Source organism: Aplysia californica, unplaced genomic scaffold, assembly GCF_000002075.1.
Source record: "Aplysia californica isolate F4 #8 unplaced genomic scaffold, AplCal3.0 scaffold01659, whole genome shotgun sequence".
Taxonomy (NCBI): domain Eukaryota; kingdom Metazoa; phylum Mollusca; class Gastropoda; order Aplysiida; family Aplysiidae; genus Aplysia; species Aplysia californica.
Window position 1 is genome coordinate 1 of NW_004798929.1, and position 14,873 is coordinate 14,873.

Here is a 14,873-nt window from a genome sequence, read left to right on the forward strand (position 1 = left end):
AGAATTTATGATAATGACTAGCTCACCCTACTAGCTCTGTTGAAGCCCCCTCCAAAAAGAACTCCCCCCCCCCCCCCCCCCTCCAAAAATGTCTTGTCTAGAGGCTTAGATGAAAGTAAAGTCTATACAAAAATGTACTAAACGTTCCGTCTCCTGGAGTTTGAAATTGTTCTCACCACATGAATGTATCAGCAAATATTCTCCTGCACTTCAGCGCTTCCCAATTACATTATCAGCAAACTGTGTGGCGAGGCCTGTTGACTGTGCAAAGGCAAAGACCCTGGGCACAATAAATATACCCTGATGGCTGGGTTCGTGTCTTTATGCCGCTATGGACAGATCAGACGAATCGTCGGTTTGCAGTTGCAGTTCAAATGCATCAATAATTGAGTGGTAATAGGAATCTTCCCTGGATGCCTCCAAATTATGTTTCATAGAACTGAGGGTGTCCTTGTCGCATTTCAAATTTAATTGACCATAATGTTTGCCAGTCACCGTTTGATTGTTATTGTACTAGCACAGTAGCACAGTCATTAAATAGAAGCGGCCCCAACGTGATATTCTGGCATACCTTTATTAAAAGGTTGATGATTTTTTAGCTTCAGAATTTGGTTACTCTATGCGAGGAACGGCAAAGACAGCTGTGCCCAGCCCGTCTAACAAACAGCATTATCATCGCTTTCAATACTTTCATAGATCTCATCATCATTTCAATATCATGTACCATCAAAATACTTAATACAGTCGCCCAGCTGTTAAATGTACTACTAGGCCAAAAAATATGAGAAACTTTTTGTTTTCTGCCGGTTATTAATGCTGTTTAGGTAACATATACTTAATAAATATTTTGTCAAAAATCAAAATCTAAATGTTTAAAAAAAGCAAGGAAAAAAATAAACATAATGTAAAGGTACCACGTGTTAAAAAAGGAAATACGTTTTTTCAGTCTCCTGAAAATTTTGGCTGTTAGGGTTTTGTACTTAGTATTTTTTAAATTTTAACAGCCAGCCCATGATATTGATCATGATAATGCTGTGCAACTATTGCCATCCATCTTCAAGAGCTGCCACTGAAACAACATCAGCAGCAAAGTAACTCATTTCATAACCTACTTCTGGTTCTACAGAAAGTGGTGGCGCCTGCGGTCTTGTGCGACTTTTTAATTTTTCTCTTCATCATATTCGTCTGTATATATAAACTTTATAAAATGAATCTTGTTTTGAGCCTAGAACCAGAATATCGATGGTCATGATTCATATCATAGGCCTATATATAATAAACGTGAAAGACAAAAATTAATGCTCAAAGTACAGAAGTATAGCCCAAGTATACCTTTTCAGTGTGAGAGGTGTGAAAGAATTGAGGGAGGGCAAGATGCATGAAACTGAAAATCTGCGAATCTTGAATAGAAAGCTAAAATATAGAGATCTAATTTACTGTCACCAATCCAATAAAGCGCGAACACTTAGGCCCCCAAGTTCCACAACAGGCTTACAAGTTATGACGGTTCCCGTTTTCACACAAGGCCTGCACCAACGCACACTTTACTTTGCAGAGAGCTGTAGTAGTAATCAAAATTCTAAACATAAAACATATTTGCTTCCAGTTTCAGAATTTTTGTCTTCTGGTGTTGCGTCCAGCCCTCCCCCCTATCCACGAGTGCGTCTTTAAAAAAAAAAATCAATAATCTCCCCCCATTCCTGAGTCCTGTACTTCGAAGCGCTCAGATTACTTAGAACGCGCGCAGGTTCATTGACCGGCCACAATGGCGAGCCCGGCAAGACGCTTGTATTATAACTTTCTTTTCTTTTCTTTTTGTTGCCCCCATAAGTGATGGCACAGTGACAAATATTGATTTATTTTCATGGCGACACCACGTTTGTAATGCCGAACCTGCATGTTACAATAATTGTTGCGTTAATATCAGACAATTACTGACAAATTTCTGGGTGGTAACGAAAGCGAAAGTAGATCTTGATTTTCCAGTCGAACCTTGGTGACAATTCCGCTTGCCGCCAAAACCACAAGTTCGCGCGAAACGTACTCTCTGAGCCGAATTAATATCACAATCGCGACCGGTAGAAATGAACTTAAAGACGTTATTGAATTTGGTTTTCAAATGAGATCTTTTATGTATTTTCCCAGGGCTCGGCGATTTTTTTAAAATTCCCGGGACCTGGCAACCACCCTGCTCCCAACAACTCTCTTTCTGATTGGCCCGCTGTCGCGGTAGCGGAGTTTAGCGGAGGAAATGGCGGTAGCGGAAATCCGCTAAATAGCGGACTACTGAGACCCATGTTCTTTATGGTAGGCCTACATTTTTAGTTCGAACTGCATTTTGCCTGAACATTCAAGTGACTTTTCCAGGATAACAATGTCTAACAACCTTTTATTAAATTATAATAGTTACTAAACTAACATCTGGCAAACATTAAAAAAAAAAAAAATCAGGGCTTGAAACAAACAAACAAACAAAAATTACAAACAAATAAGGACTGAGGACGTGCTCGATTTGAGGAGGATGGAGTCCATCCTTTCTGATGAGGATTTCTTGCAGCATAGGCCAGAGATCTGACATTTGGAACAGTGGCAGAGTGCTACCACATAACATGTACGATGCACATTACTACACACTGAACTTAAAATAATTCAAGACAAATGATAACACACTGAATTAATATACTCATTTGCTTTATTTTCAACCAGTGTTTTGAAACAACTGCACAGAAAATATACCTTTTTTTTTCAATTCTTACACTTTGTATGATCAGCAAATGAGATTTATCAGTGTGAATGGCTTTACAAACACCCAACATAAAATGTTCATTATAATATATACAGAATATCTTTTTTTTACAAGATAGCTCTATGCTATCAAACCATGAAATTCATGTTGTGACAAGGTGGAAACTGGGAGATGGATAACAACAATGTTAACATGAAGCAACTATTGCAGGAAACCTGGTTCATTCTGCCACTTAAGACATAAGATTAAACATACAAAACATAAAATTATATCATTTTCACAGAATATCAATGAAAAACTGCTAATAGGCCTACAATATTGCTACGTATTAGAATTCAATTATCTCAACCTCTACCTTTTTTTTTAACAGCATCGAAAGCAACCGTACTGAATATATTTTTTCAAAGAAGATCTGTTAAAAAGATGACGCTTCACCTTCAGTCCAGGAAATCCGAGACCACTGTCAGTATTAAAATTAGCAAAAATTTTTCCATAGATTTAGTAAAAAATTAATCTTATCACCTTCTAGCTTCTCGTAGATTGCTTTCCCAGTACACAACAACATGGTACAGTGGAACTCGGATTCAACGGGGTCGCCGGGTCTGACCTAAAATCTCGTTGAATCCGAGTCTTCGTTATAGCAAACACGAGGTTTTGTGTAGATAATTACAGGCCATTCATTACATAGATGTACGTCAAGACTGGCTTATCATTGTAATAATGATCAGTTGCCGAGGGGCAAAAAAAGACTGACGCGTTTGTATCTCAGGGACGTTCAACGCCCGGACTGCTAGTGACCCCCCCCCCGATACGCACACACTGTCACATGTGTGCATGCCGCCCATCCGACCCCGACACACGCCAGAGTAGACACGTGCATGTGCCAACAACGCATGTGTTGATATTAAAGAAGACCGCTGATTGGTCACATGCAATCGGCTAAGAAGTGAATAATGGCTCACGATGCAGGTGTAATGGATGGTTTCCGGGAAAAGATAAAGTTCGTTCTGGGAGAAAAATGAGCAAAGCCACGTCTGTGGGGACTGTTCACCCTAGAAGCGACCTCGTTTAATCCAAGATTGCTGATTTAGTGCTCGTTGAATCAGGGTTATTTTCATTGATTTTAAAGAAGAAAAAAAAAAGGGGGGAATCTATCTCCTCTCGTTGAATCCGAGTTCTCGTTGAATCCGAGTTCTCGTTGAATCCGAGTTCCACTGTACTCACTTCTATAGTGGTGATGATACCAGACAACTTGCCCTTTGACTTTTTTTTCTTCAGAATCAACATTGATGTTGGAAAATGAAAGAAAGGTGTGACCAGTAACAGAGACAATAGAGGACTGTAAGCCTATGACCAAAGCTACTTCACTTAGTTAAAATTTATTGCATTTTGTTCCTTATGTAGGTGGGGCCTAATCGGTTATTGAACTCACTGCTTACACTTACACAGCCATTTGGCCCAGGGAACATTATGTATTTTACTTGCATTATTATTATTGTTATCATATTATTATTATTATTATAACAGCACATGGGTCATTTTTTATCAAGTCCATGCACTCTACCAATAGTCATATGAAAACCAAACTGGGAAACCTCATGGGTTTGGATATGTGGTCAAAGGTTAAAAATGGCTGACGAAAGTGTTGACCTGCATTTCTCCCAATTACAACAAAGGTGTGTGCTGTGGGAAAACCCTGTTGGCCTCATGATGATGATGAGTAGGCTTTATAATAAGCTGTTCGATATGTTGTCACTGAGTTGGCATCTCATTCCAGGGGTACCACTGCACAGACAAAGACTGTATTAATAAATAATACAAAACATACATCTGTCGATTTCCGAAAGTGTACATAATTTCATTTCAAATCTGCATCTTCGATCTTTAAATAAGACCTTTAATGTTCCCGGTAGACTAAAACCTCAACAAGTTTTGGTTTCTAGCAATTCAACCCCTTAACGATGTAAGTTAAGAAAAACTTTCAATGTGCCCAATCTTTGTTAGCCATGACAGTAAGCAGTTTCAGCCATTTTGCTGTCCCTTTCAAAATTAAAGATAAATGTGATTCGTACCTTTTCATTACTGCAGAATTCGAAGCTTTAATTAGTTTTGCCAATGAAATTCTGCTCAAAGCTATTGTAGTACAGTCATAAAATCACCTATGGTCCATTTTAGGGCATACATTGTACAGGGGGATAGCATCTTGACTCATTATATTTGACTCTATGGTCAAAAGTTGTCACGAGAAAGTTAATCGTTAACTCCACAATCCCAAGAAAAATTAAATCATATAACCTGATGAGCTAGCTAAAAAATCACAATAAAAAACATTTGGGGTACTGAGCTGAGTGTAAGGAAAGACTTTTCATGATACATGTAAAAACATTTAAAGTTTTCAAAATAAAGTACTTTGCCGCAAACTCAAGACTAACTCAGATTTGGAAATGAACCTGAGACCAACGATAACACTTTTGAAAAGCCCTTGTTGCTTTGATTTTCCGTATTCTTTAATGAATTTAAAATGTATTTTTTCTGTTCAATACATTAGAAAAAATTGGGGTTTAAAGCAAAGTTTTATTTTTTAATGAGCTTTTTTAAAAGGGCGATTTTGGTCTGGATGGTACTACTTACTATTGAACTGAGTCTGGATATAAATATAGACATAGAATAGAAAATTAGATGTACCTATCTCTCATTAGTCTTTGTGTCTAGAGTAATTCTGCTTCACTCATCTCAAGAATACTGGAACCTGACCTATGGTAAATCTTGATCTATATCTCTAAAAGCAGACTAGTTTTAAGTTTACATAGGAAAAAAACAAACAACCTAACCAAATCTTGTTCTATTCTGTCAAAAAAAAAGAGGGTGGTGGATAGGCAATAATGTATAAGAATTTAGATTATGGTAATGTTCCTTGTTAAACATGGTTTGAAACTAAGAAAACCCTTCACATGGTGCAAATGTTCAAAATAGACTTTTTTGCATGTTTTGAAAGACACACCTTTCCCGAGCATTTTGCACTTTATTTGAATACAATTAGAGCATTCTGAGAAAAGTTATGGCATTTTAGAGAGCACAGGGGTCCGAAGGCGAAGTTTTGAGAAAATGGGTTTTAAAGTTTTGTTTATTTTGGGAATTTGCAGAGCAGAACGAAGAACTTTAATTCAATTACGAACAGTTCAAATTTGGTTTGAATGGCAAGAAATGGAACAGAAGAAGGATAAACAGCACTCATGAAAAAAACCTTCTCAGAAGTGAAACTAGAAGATGCGAAACTCTTGTAACTATTTGTGACATTTAAATATTCATGCGCACTGGGTTTTCCCGAAACGGCAATAAAATTATTTCTTTTGGTATAATATATGGGGGTTCCTGTGAAAACAAAGTGTCCACCCGATTGAGTACAGATTCCCTCTGTTTGACTAGGAATTTTGCGTAATTTGGCGACAATGCCCACCAAAATAATTCTTAAACAATATCTAGAATCATATTTCAGCAAATTCCTTGAATTATATGATGTAAAAATGGTTTATCTTTCTAAATTTCATATAATCTCGTTTTCAGTAAAAATGTAGTCTAAGGCCTATTTTTGGCGGTCTCAAAATAAAATTCCGCACCATCGGACCGGTTTTCTCAGAGCCGCACACATATTGTTTAGTTTTAAAGACAGAAAGACCAGACATATCTAGCTGAAACTGGGAAACTAAGATAGTTCAGTTTCAGTTTTCAGTCAGTTAACAAATCTGAACAAAGTTTAAGAAAAATTTCAATATTAACAGTAACAGGATCTCTGAGCAATTCTACCCATGAAGCACCTAAATTATTAATGGATTATAAAAACTTATAACAGTCATTCTCTGACTCAAAATTATAGTACCAATGGTCCCTTTAGACTTATTATTATTGGATTACAATATAATGACACAACGTAATCAAAATATTAGATGTACATTAATGCTACAAAAGCAGAATAAACGGCATAATGGCTACAGACAGACATACTTACAATGCAATAAACTCTTGAAGGCTTTCAAATACATACATTCTTAAAACCACCCATAGTAAGATAAACATAGGAGGAAAAAGAAAAAGCAAGATGTGCTTGAAGTCATTCACATTGGACGAAACAAAACAAAATTGTCCAGCATTTTCATTCAAAAACAATCACTCTGAAACAAAACAGAAGGCAGATTTTTAACCCAAATACTGTCAGTGACCGACCAAATCAGTCACTGGGATGTTACCAGAATGTTGTGACCGGTTATATCGGTCACTGAGAAAAAATGTGAAAAAAAAATTGGCAATGTAGAGGAAACAGGAAGCAACTCTTCCTAAACAAGATACAGTATTTCTACTTTCATTTTAGGCCAAAGCAAAGCTGGCTGAAGCAGGAATTTTGGAAAGGCAAGCATCTAAAGTCAGGGAATATTGGAGTCCGTGATTTATGAAAAATGGCAAGTCCTGATCCAGGGCCTCCCACTAGTGACACCTCTTCAAGGAGAGGCTTGTTTGTTTTATTTGAAGAACCTGATAGTGGTGATTCAGATGATGATTTCCCGGATATTCCACACATAAGTGACAATGTGACAACACTGACAACAGTGATGGGGGTGATGAAGAAAGCAATATAGATCTAGACCTAGTAGATCAAGTTGCAGGTGATGAATGGAGAGAAGTTGAGCCTGAAGCAGAGATTGAAAGAGAGAAATTCCCACTTTCGTTTACGGTTAGGTCTGTTCTTAGTGCCAGCTAAGAAATATTCCTGTGGGTTCTGATAAACCAATTGACTTCTTTTTGTTGTTTCTAGATGATGAATTATTGAAACACATTCTTCGTGAAACAAATCATTGTGCTGGCGAACTTCTGAATTCACAAAAAATTCGCGATTGGGAGAGAGATCATCCAACATCTCACTATCTCACTATACGCAAAGGCCTAATACGGGGATTTCAATGACTTACCTGAAACTATTTAGGACTTTTGTTGAACATGGGACTCGTCAAAAAGGGAAAAATAGCAGATTACCAGACCAGTGACTGTATCAGCACCCCCTACTTCTCCCACATCATGCTGTTCTGGATTTCCAGTCTCACCAATTGGATGGTGCATTTGAACAGGAACGCAGATGAAATTCCCAGAGGACAAAAGGTGTCATTTCTGTTGAAAATTCAATGCTAAGGCTAAAGAATTCTATGTTCCATTGAAACTTGTCGGTAGACGAGAGTATGATTGGCATGAAAAATTGCTGTGTGTTCATCTTGTATATGCCAAATAAGAGGCATAGCTGATTTGGAATAAAGAAATTTCAGTTATGTGATTCCAGTGGGTACATTGTTCACACTGAGCTATATGCTAGCGCTGGAAAAGAACTGTATGTGATTAGAGATGATGGTCTAGCCGTTGTAGTTGTCAGAAGTCTACTTGAGCAAAGTCACCCACTAGAGAAAGGTTATCATGTTTTCACAGACAATTTTTATACAAAGGCAGCACTTGCAAATTTCCTGTGGACACATTGGACTGTGCAAACAGGTACAGTGAGAGTAAATACAAAGACTTTCCTAAGCCTCTGTCTAAAGCAAAATTGAAGGTCAATTACGTAAAATTTCAGAGGAGAGATACAACTATCGCAATGGCATATCGGCAGAAGAAAAGAACCTGTTCTTATGCCAAGTACTGCTCACAAAGCTGAAATGGAAACCAAACAGATAAAAGGGAAAATTCAAACAAAACTAGCCAAGGTTTTTTATTACAATAGCCATGGGAGGAGTGGACTTAGCTGACAAAATGATGTATCACAAAGCTGGTGAACAGAGTACTCACGGGTATTGGAAAAAGATTTTCGAAAATGTTCTAGACATGACCCTGCTAAATTTTTGGATTTTTCACAATTTGACTGTTCAAAAGGAAAAGAAAATGGGTAGGAAAGTTTCTGATGTCAGTGGTTGAAGCTGTGTATGAAAATCAAGAAGTACCACCTCCACTCATGAGCCTCCACATCCAGAACACAGACTTTATCTTCTCGATGGAAAGAAGGAAAGACATTGTTATGTCTGCAGCAAAGGTCGCCAAGGCAGGAAAAGAACCAGACACTGGTGCCCAGCATGTGAAGTACGATGGTGCCATGAACAATGTGAACCACTGCTGACTCACGAAACTTTACTGGGACGACAATGTAAGAAAATTCAGAGAGAATAAAGGTAAACCCAGTTTGATATCAGCATGATCACATTTTTTATCTCGTTTACTAACTAAAATTGTGTTCACACTAATAGTATCTCTTTAGTACTCAAAGCCTCTTTCAAATAAATATGTGCATTTGTCAGAAATTTAGGTTGCACTGAACATCCAGATTTTAGAATGAGAAAATCTTCACAATAGGCCTACTTGACCAAAAAAAATCATATAAAATTCAAATTACTCACTTTCTTCAAGTGTTATACATGGTTTATAATGATCTATGTTCAATTACCATTCTTTTATATATACTTGATTTACTTTGTACTGAAAATAAAATGCTGTCTGATACATATACTTTTTTGCAAAAACACCCTGATATTCTGGCAGCCTCCCATTGACAGTATTCGGGTCAAACACCACACAAGACAAGGGTACAAATTCTTGAAAATAATTCATATCCCCTAAATCTCGCTCTTTCACAAGCAATTGAAACATGTTACAGATTAAGTGGAAAAAATACCAATGACTAGACAGGTAACCGAAGCCAATGAAATACAACACTTCCATTCTAAGGTGTTTTTTTTGACCCGTCAAAAAGCACAGATAACAGAGAATGCCATTCTAACAAACATTAAAATTTGGTGGTAATACATTATTCATCAAAGAAGGTGAACATGGTGCTAATGGAGGACAAAAAAATCATACAAATTTTGATGAAAGTACAAAAGTACGCCCTCCACTTGTTTCACGGAACAGGGAGGAAGACACACCCTTCTGACACTGACAACAACGAAAGATTAAGTGTGAAATTGAACACTGGTTTTCTATAACATCCCCACTTACTGGCCTGAGCCAACAATCCAGGGTAATTCAGTTTTTTAAAATCATACTGCCTTAACACATCCAAGCAAACAGCAATACTCCAGTACTTTATACATTATGACCATGCAGAGGAACCAGCTGACACAGTGAATGCCACCTGTCCTGGAAACTCAACCACAGAACAAAGAACAATGTTATCTTACTGACTGACTTATTTCTTGCACTACACATGGAAGTGGTTTTCTGACAATTATATAATGGCTTACTTTTACACCAATATCTATATTTATCTTTGTACTGAAGTAAGCAGAGTAAATTTGAGAACTTTGAGTAAGAAGATAAGCTCCTGATCATAGGGGAATTCAAAATGTTCGAATAAAAAATAGCAAGCTTTCACGTTGCTCAAAGCTTAGTCTCAACATTAAGTTGACAGGCAACATCATGACAAAAATAGGTCATGGAGATCAAATCTTAAACAATAGCTGAGGAAGAAAAATAGTTGAGACAAAATTATCAAAAATTCTTTTGGCAAACCAATAGTTAACTGTAAATCTTCATGTAGCTACAAAAAATCAGATCCTGCTACAGATCAATTGAATTTCTTTGTAGAAAAACTGATTCTGTCAAAGCCTATCTTTGTGTAGAAAGTAAACAACTTCATTGTTTCGTAGAGCACCATATATTTCACTTTTCTATCTGCACAAGAAAACAGACCCTAAGATACTGAACTAATAGCTGATAAAGTGATGGGCCAAGCACTAGCAACTTGACAGTTTGTAGACTAAGAAGTTTATGTTGGAAAATCATTGCACACACACAAGCTGGTATGATTAATATTCACAACTGAAAACAATACTTTCATAAAAGATACGAGCCAAAGAAAAATATATAGTGACAGCTCTGTGAAATACATACTGAACTGTGAAACCATGCAATCTTCTACCTTATTCTTATTCTCTCTATAAAACCATGCACACTGAGGCACATTACTTAAGTCAGAAGTCAGGGGGCTTATTATACTTAACCTTAAATAAAAGCGCAGATGGTTACAAGAATCTTCCATAAACACAATAAAAAGAGCACAAAACTGAAAAGTGCAGTGCAGTGTCTAAGGCTTAGGGTAGAACCATATTAACGCCTGACACCGACAGACAGACCAGACCCGCCGTTTTCCGTCGGGTGCAGCCGACCATATTAACACCGGAGTTTGGCGGTCAGACACCGCCGTCTTGCAAATATGGCGTGCGGTAGAAGAAAAAAAGTGTTGTTGTTGCTGCTTTTGAGACGCAGACAAAAAAAGGAAAGAAAAACAACAAGACAAGAAAATTTTCAGCGCATCCCATCCAAAGAAAGCGTGATACAGTAAGTGAATTTCATCATTTGTTTCCACCGTTGTTGGAAGATAGTGAAATTTCCAACAATACTATCGCATGAAACATAGCAGTTTCAATGAACTGTTAGAGATATATGCAGAGCTGACAAGAACTGCTAGAATTCTGTGCAGCGCATAGAGTTACCTCCTTTTAAACCTATAGTGTACATCTATGGTGTTGTGTCATTGAGGCGGGAAAGGGGACACAACTATGCAGAGACAACATCAATAAAATTACCTCCCATCTCGCCCGACGGACCGTCGTCGATAGAACATGTTTTATCGGAGACGGTCTGACCGGGGACGACACAGGACGTAGGGCGTCAGTATGGTAGCCGAAATCGTTTTTGTTACCTTCCATTACTAAAGAGCCGGTGCGCATTCTTTTGCGCCCGAAGACGGTCTGGTCTGACCATCGGTGTCAGGCATTAATATGGTTGCGGCCTTAGTCGGGCATTGGGTTTTAAAGTAACCAAAAAAAAGGAAATAAGTGAAAAAAAAAAAAGAACAAATTATATAACAATTTAAACATTAAATGTTCACAATACACATACATGTCAACTGAAGATCAATGACAGACTGCTGAAGTTGGACGTCCCTATCACGGATAATTAAGGTAGGGGAGTCATATACAGATTACGCACATCGCAAAATAAAGAGTATGGCATGACCAAAGGTATAGTCTTCTATTCTAGTTTTCATTTACCCCACGACTAGTGATATGCTAACGCTTTTGACAGAAACTATTCCCTCCCCGAGCCTATCCGTTCCACCCAATAAATTCATTATCATGTGATTCTGTGAGCAGTTCTGCCTGTTGCATTTCTTTCATGTTGTACTTGATCATACAGCGAGTTAAAAAATGCATAGCTACCCTACGGAAAACTGAGCCCCCTGGGAAATCAAAACTACTCTAAGAAAATAATTTCGCATGGAAGGGATTAATTCCATCTTTTCAAATAAACTCATAATCTTTGATTTTTAAACAGAATCAAAATGAAAATAAATTGTAATCCATGAAGTACTCGACTCACAACTCAGTTTGACAATTTAATACACAACAAACTAAAAAGTGATGTCAGACATGTACATTTTCCCAAACATCTTGATTTTCTTAATATCATGCCAATTGCAAAATCTTTGGTTGAATGATTCTCATTTGTTACAAGCAATAACTTAGCACTGAAGTTCCAAACACCTAAATCGCAAACAAAAGACCTTCTTTTTCTTCAGCCTTCTTCATATATACAAGCTTTAAAATATAACTCTAGCAGGCACTAGAATCAGAGACTATACGATCCATCCTCACTTCCTACAGAGGAAAAAAGCACTGGTAAATTACTGAGATGATTCAAGATCAGGGTTATGGAAAACAGACAATATTCAGTATCAATATGCATACACAGGGAAGTGTTCATGACTCTCATGAAGCAAATACTTCAATCTCCATAAATTTGATTTGCTGTCATACACATTCGACTTGCAGTCAACAACCCAAGACCTAAAGCTGTGGCTTAAAGCACTCTGTCATATACTAGTGACAGCTGCCACTTTCAGCATATCTTGCTTTCAAAACATTTTTTTTGTCATTGAGCCACACCATTGGTGCTACCTTCCATTCCCATAAATCAATTAACAGGGCTTATGGAAATCAGTGCTGGGTACCATGGAGCACTCTTGAAGAATGTGTTAGCCTTACAAACAACAACAGAAAAACAATCCATGGTAGGACTGCAAATACTCACCCTGCTTAAACCATTTTCTAAAAACAGTAAGCAAGGACAATTACACCACAAACGTATGTGCTATGGTGAATGACATGTAGTGAAAAACTGAGCTTGCCCTCAAGATAGTAAAAAGGTTTGATAAGCATCCTGACAGGTACAAAGTAAAAAGTAAATTAATTTTTTAAATAGTTTTCATGACATTAGAAGACTAATGTCATTCACTTCTTTTAAGTTTCAGCCATAACAATGCAGAATAGGTTGATTTTCTAACACCAGGCACTGTTTCATGTCTGAATGTGTGACCCATTGCTGCCTGATCACATAGTTCAATAGATTGGTGAGAATGACTAATAGTGAACCATTCATTCTTTGTTCGCAACATTTTTCACTTGAGACTTTTTAGGGGACATTGCAGCAGGAAAAAAATTCATGGCCCAATCACAAAAAAACAAAACAAACAAAAAATTAATAAATAAATAAAAGCTGCAGGGCTTCTAACTGGCACAAAATGGTACATAACCTTTGGTTAAATAGTGAAGATCATTCTATCTTACTGGGACACCAATGCACAGAACTACATCCGCTTCATACAACCAAATCCTGAGTGGGCATTGTGCTAATAAAAGTAATACACATACTTGTACACTAGCAGAAGGTGGTATGAAATTCACATTTCTCAACCAAAATGAGGCATATAAGTTATTTGAAAAACCAGGAGCAATTCAAACAGTATAACGATGGCGACTTATTCACACTATGATCTGTAAAAATGTGTTTCTGACCACCAATTTAACACATTGGTAATAAGAAACTACACAACAGCTCATGACATGTCAGTGACTCAACACAGAGAATAAAATGTGGAGATTCTCTGCTCAGTTACATAAAAATCAGATGCAAACTATCTGAAAACCTCACTTGCAGCTCTTTTTTCAAGTAATACTTTTTAATAGGCCATGATGCAAAACATAGATTAACAGGAGGATGCAGTACTTCATAACCAATGTTTATTAAGGGTATCCCACAACTGTTTCTGCCTCATCTTGGTTGGGATAGCAACATATTCATATACAAATTGCCATTCCTAGGAATGGTTGACCGTAGCACGAAGTTGAGGGGAAATCATATCAACTCTCCTGATGCTAACTTGCTGGTCACCAATGATGGTTTCCGTGCCTGAATATTTTCTGGTGTAGGAATCGTCTCACCAACAGCCTCAGCTTTGATGATCTTCTCTGGTGGAGGTGGTGGTTTCTGTTTTGCACTCAACTTAGCTTTAGCCATAGCATAATCCCCCGAATCAAAGTACTTTTGCTGCAGGAAAAAAAATATTAGAAGTTTAATAGCATGACACCATCAAAAATAAATAAATAAATAAATAAATAATTTTTAAAAAAATGGGAACTGTAAAGTTCAGGCCATTGAGGGCACATGCATAAAAGCTGCACCCACAATTTCTAAAAAATATCTGAGCTTTTTTCATAAATAAGCTGCACTGGTAAATAAGCCACAGCAGATTACACAACCCAGATGTGTACATCACATTTCAGTGGCGTCATTGTTCCATCTGCTGAAATCTTCTTCCGTGTCAAAGGTGAACAGATAAAGTAGCGCTTCTTCTGACATTTGTAGATGACAACCCAAGGTCATTTAGATGTCTACAAAGGAGCATAGAAAAGTACTCATCCATCTGTTGGACTGTGGGTCTTAGGTGTACACTAATTTAGTCCTAAGAGAAATTTGCATTTGAAAATAGCAAAAGTTGCAAAAAGTTGCGGGAAAAATTACCAAAAGTTGCAAGAAAAGTTGCAAGACGTGTATAGCTAAACAAATGTCATGGAACTACTGGAATACATTTGTTGGAATGCTCATTGCAATCAAAGTAACAAACATGAGTTTTGTTAGATCAAATACAAAAGTTAAATGTGAATGCCAATCCCCCCCCCCCCCCAAAAAAAAAACTGCATGGAGGCTGTATGTTGGGGGTACAAAAACAGTTTGTCCCCTGACACATGTGTCACGACCTTAA

The 14,873-nt window shown here is 37.4% G+C and overlaps 1 protein-coding gene across 1 annotated transcript in view; it reads right to left on the reverse strand.

Annotated features, from left to right (window-relative positions):
- Window positions 1-2,674: 2,674 nt before the first annotated feature.
- LOC101861262 (cAMP-regulated phosphoprotein 19) overlaps window positions 2,675-14,873 on the reverse strand; it is a 30,485-nt gene continuing 18,286 nt past the window's right edge. The window contains exon 3 of the mRNA XM_005113148.3: window positions 2,675-14,158. Coding sequence (XP_005113205.1) covers window positions 13,967-14,158 — 192 coding nt within the window. The 3' untranslated portion in view covers window positions 2,675-13,966. The remainder of the gene's footprint in view (window positions 14,159-14,873) is intronic.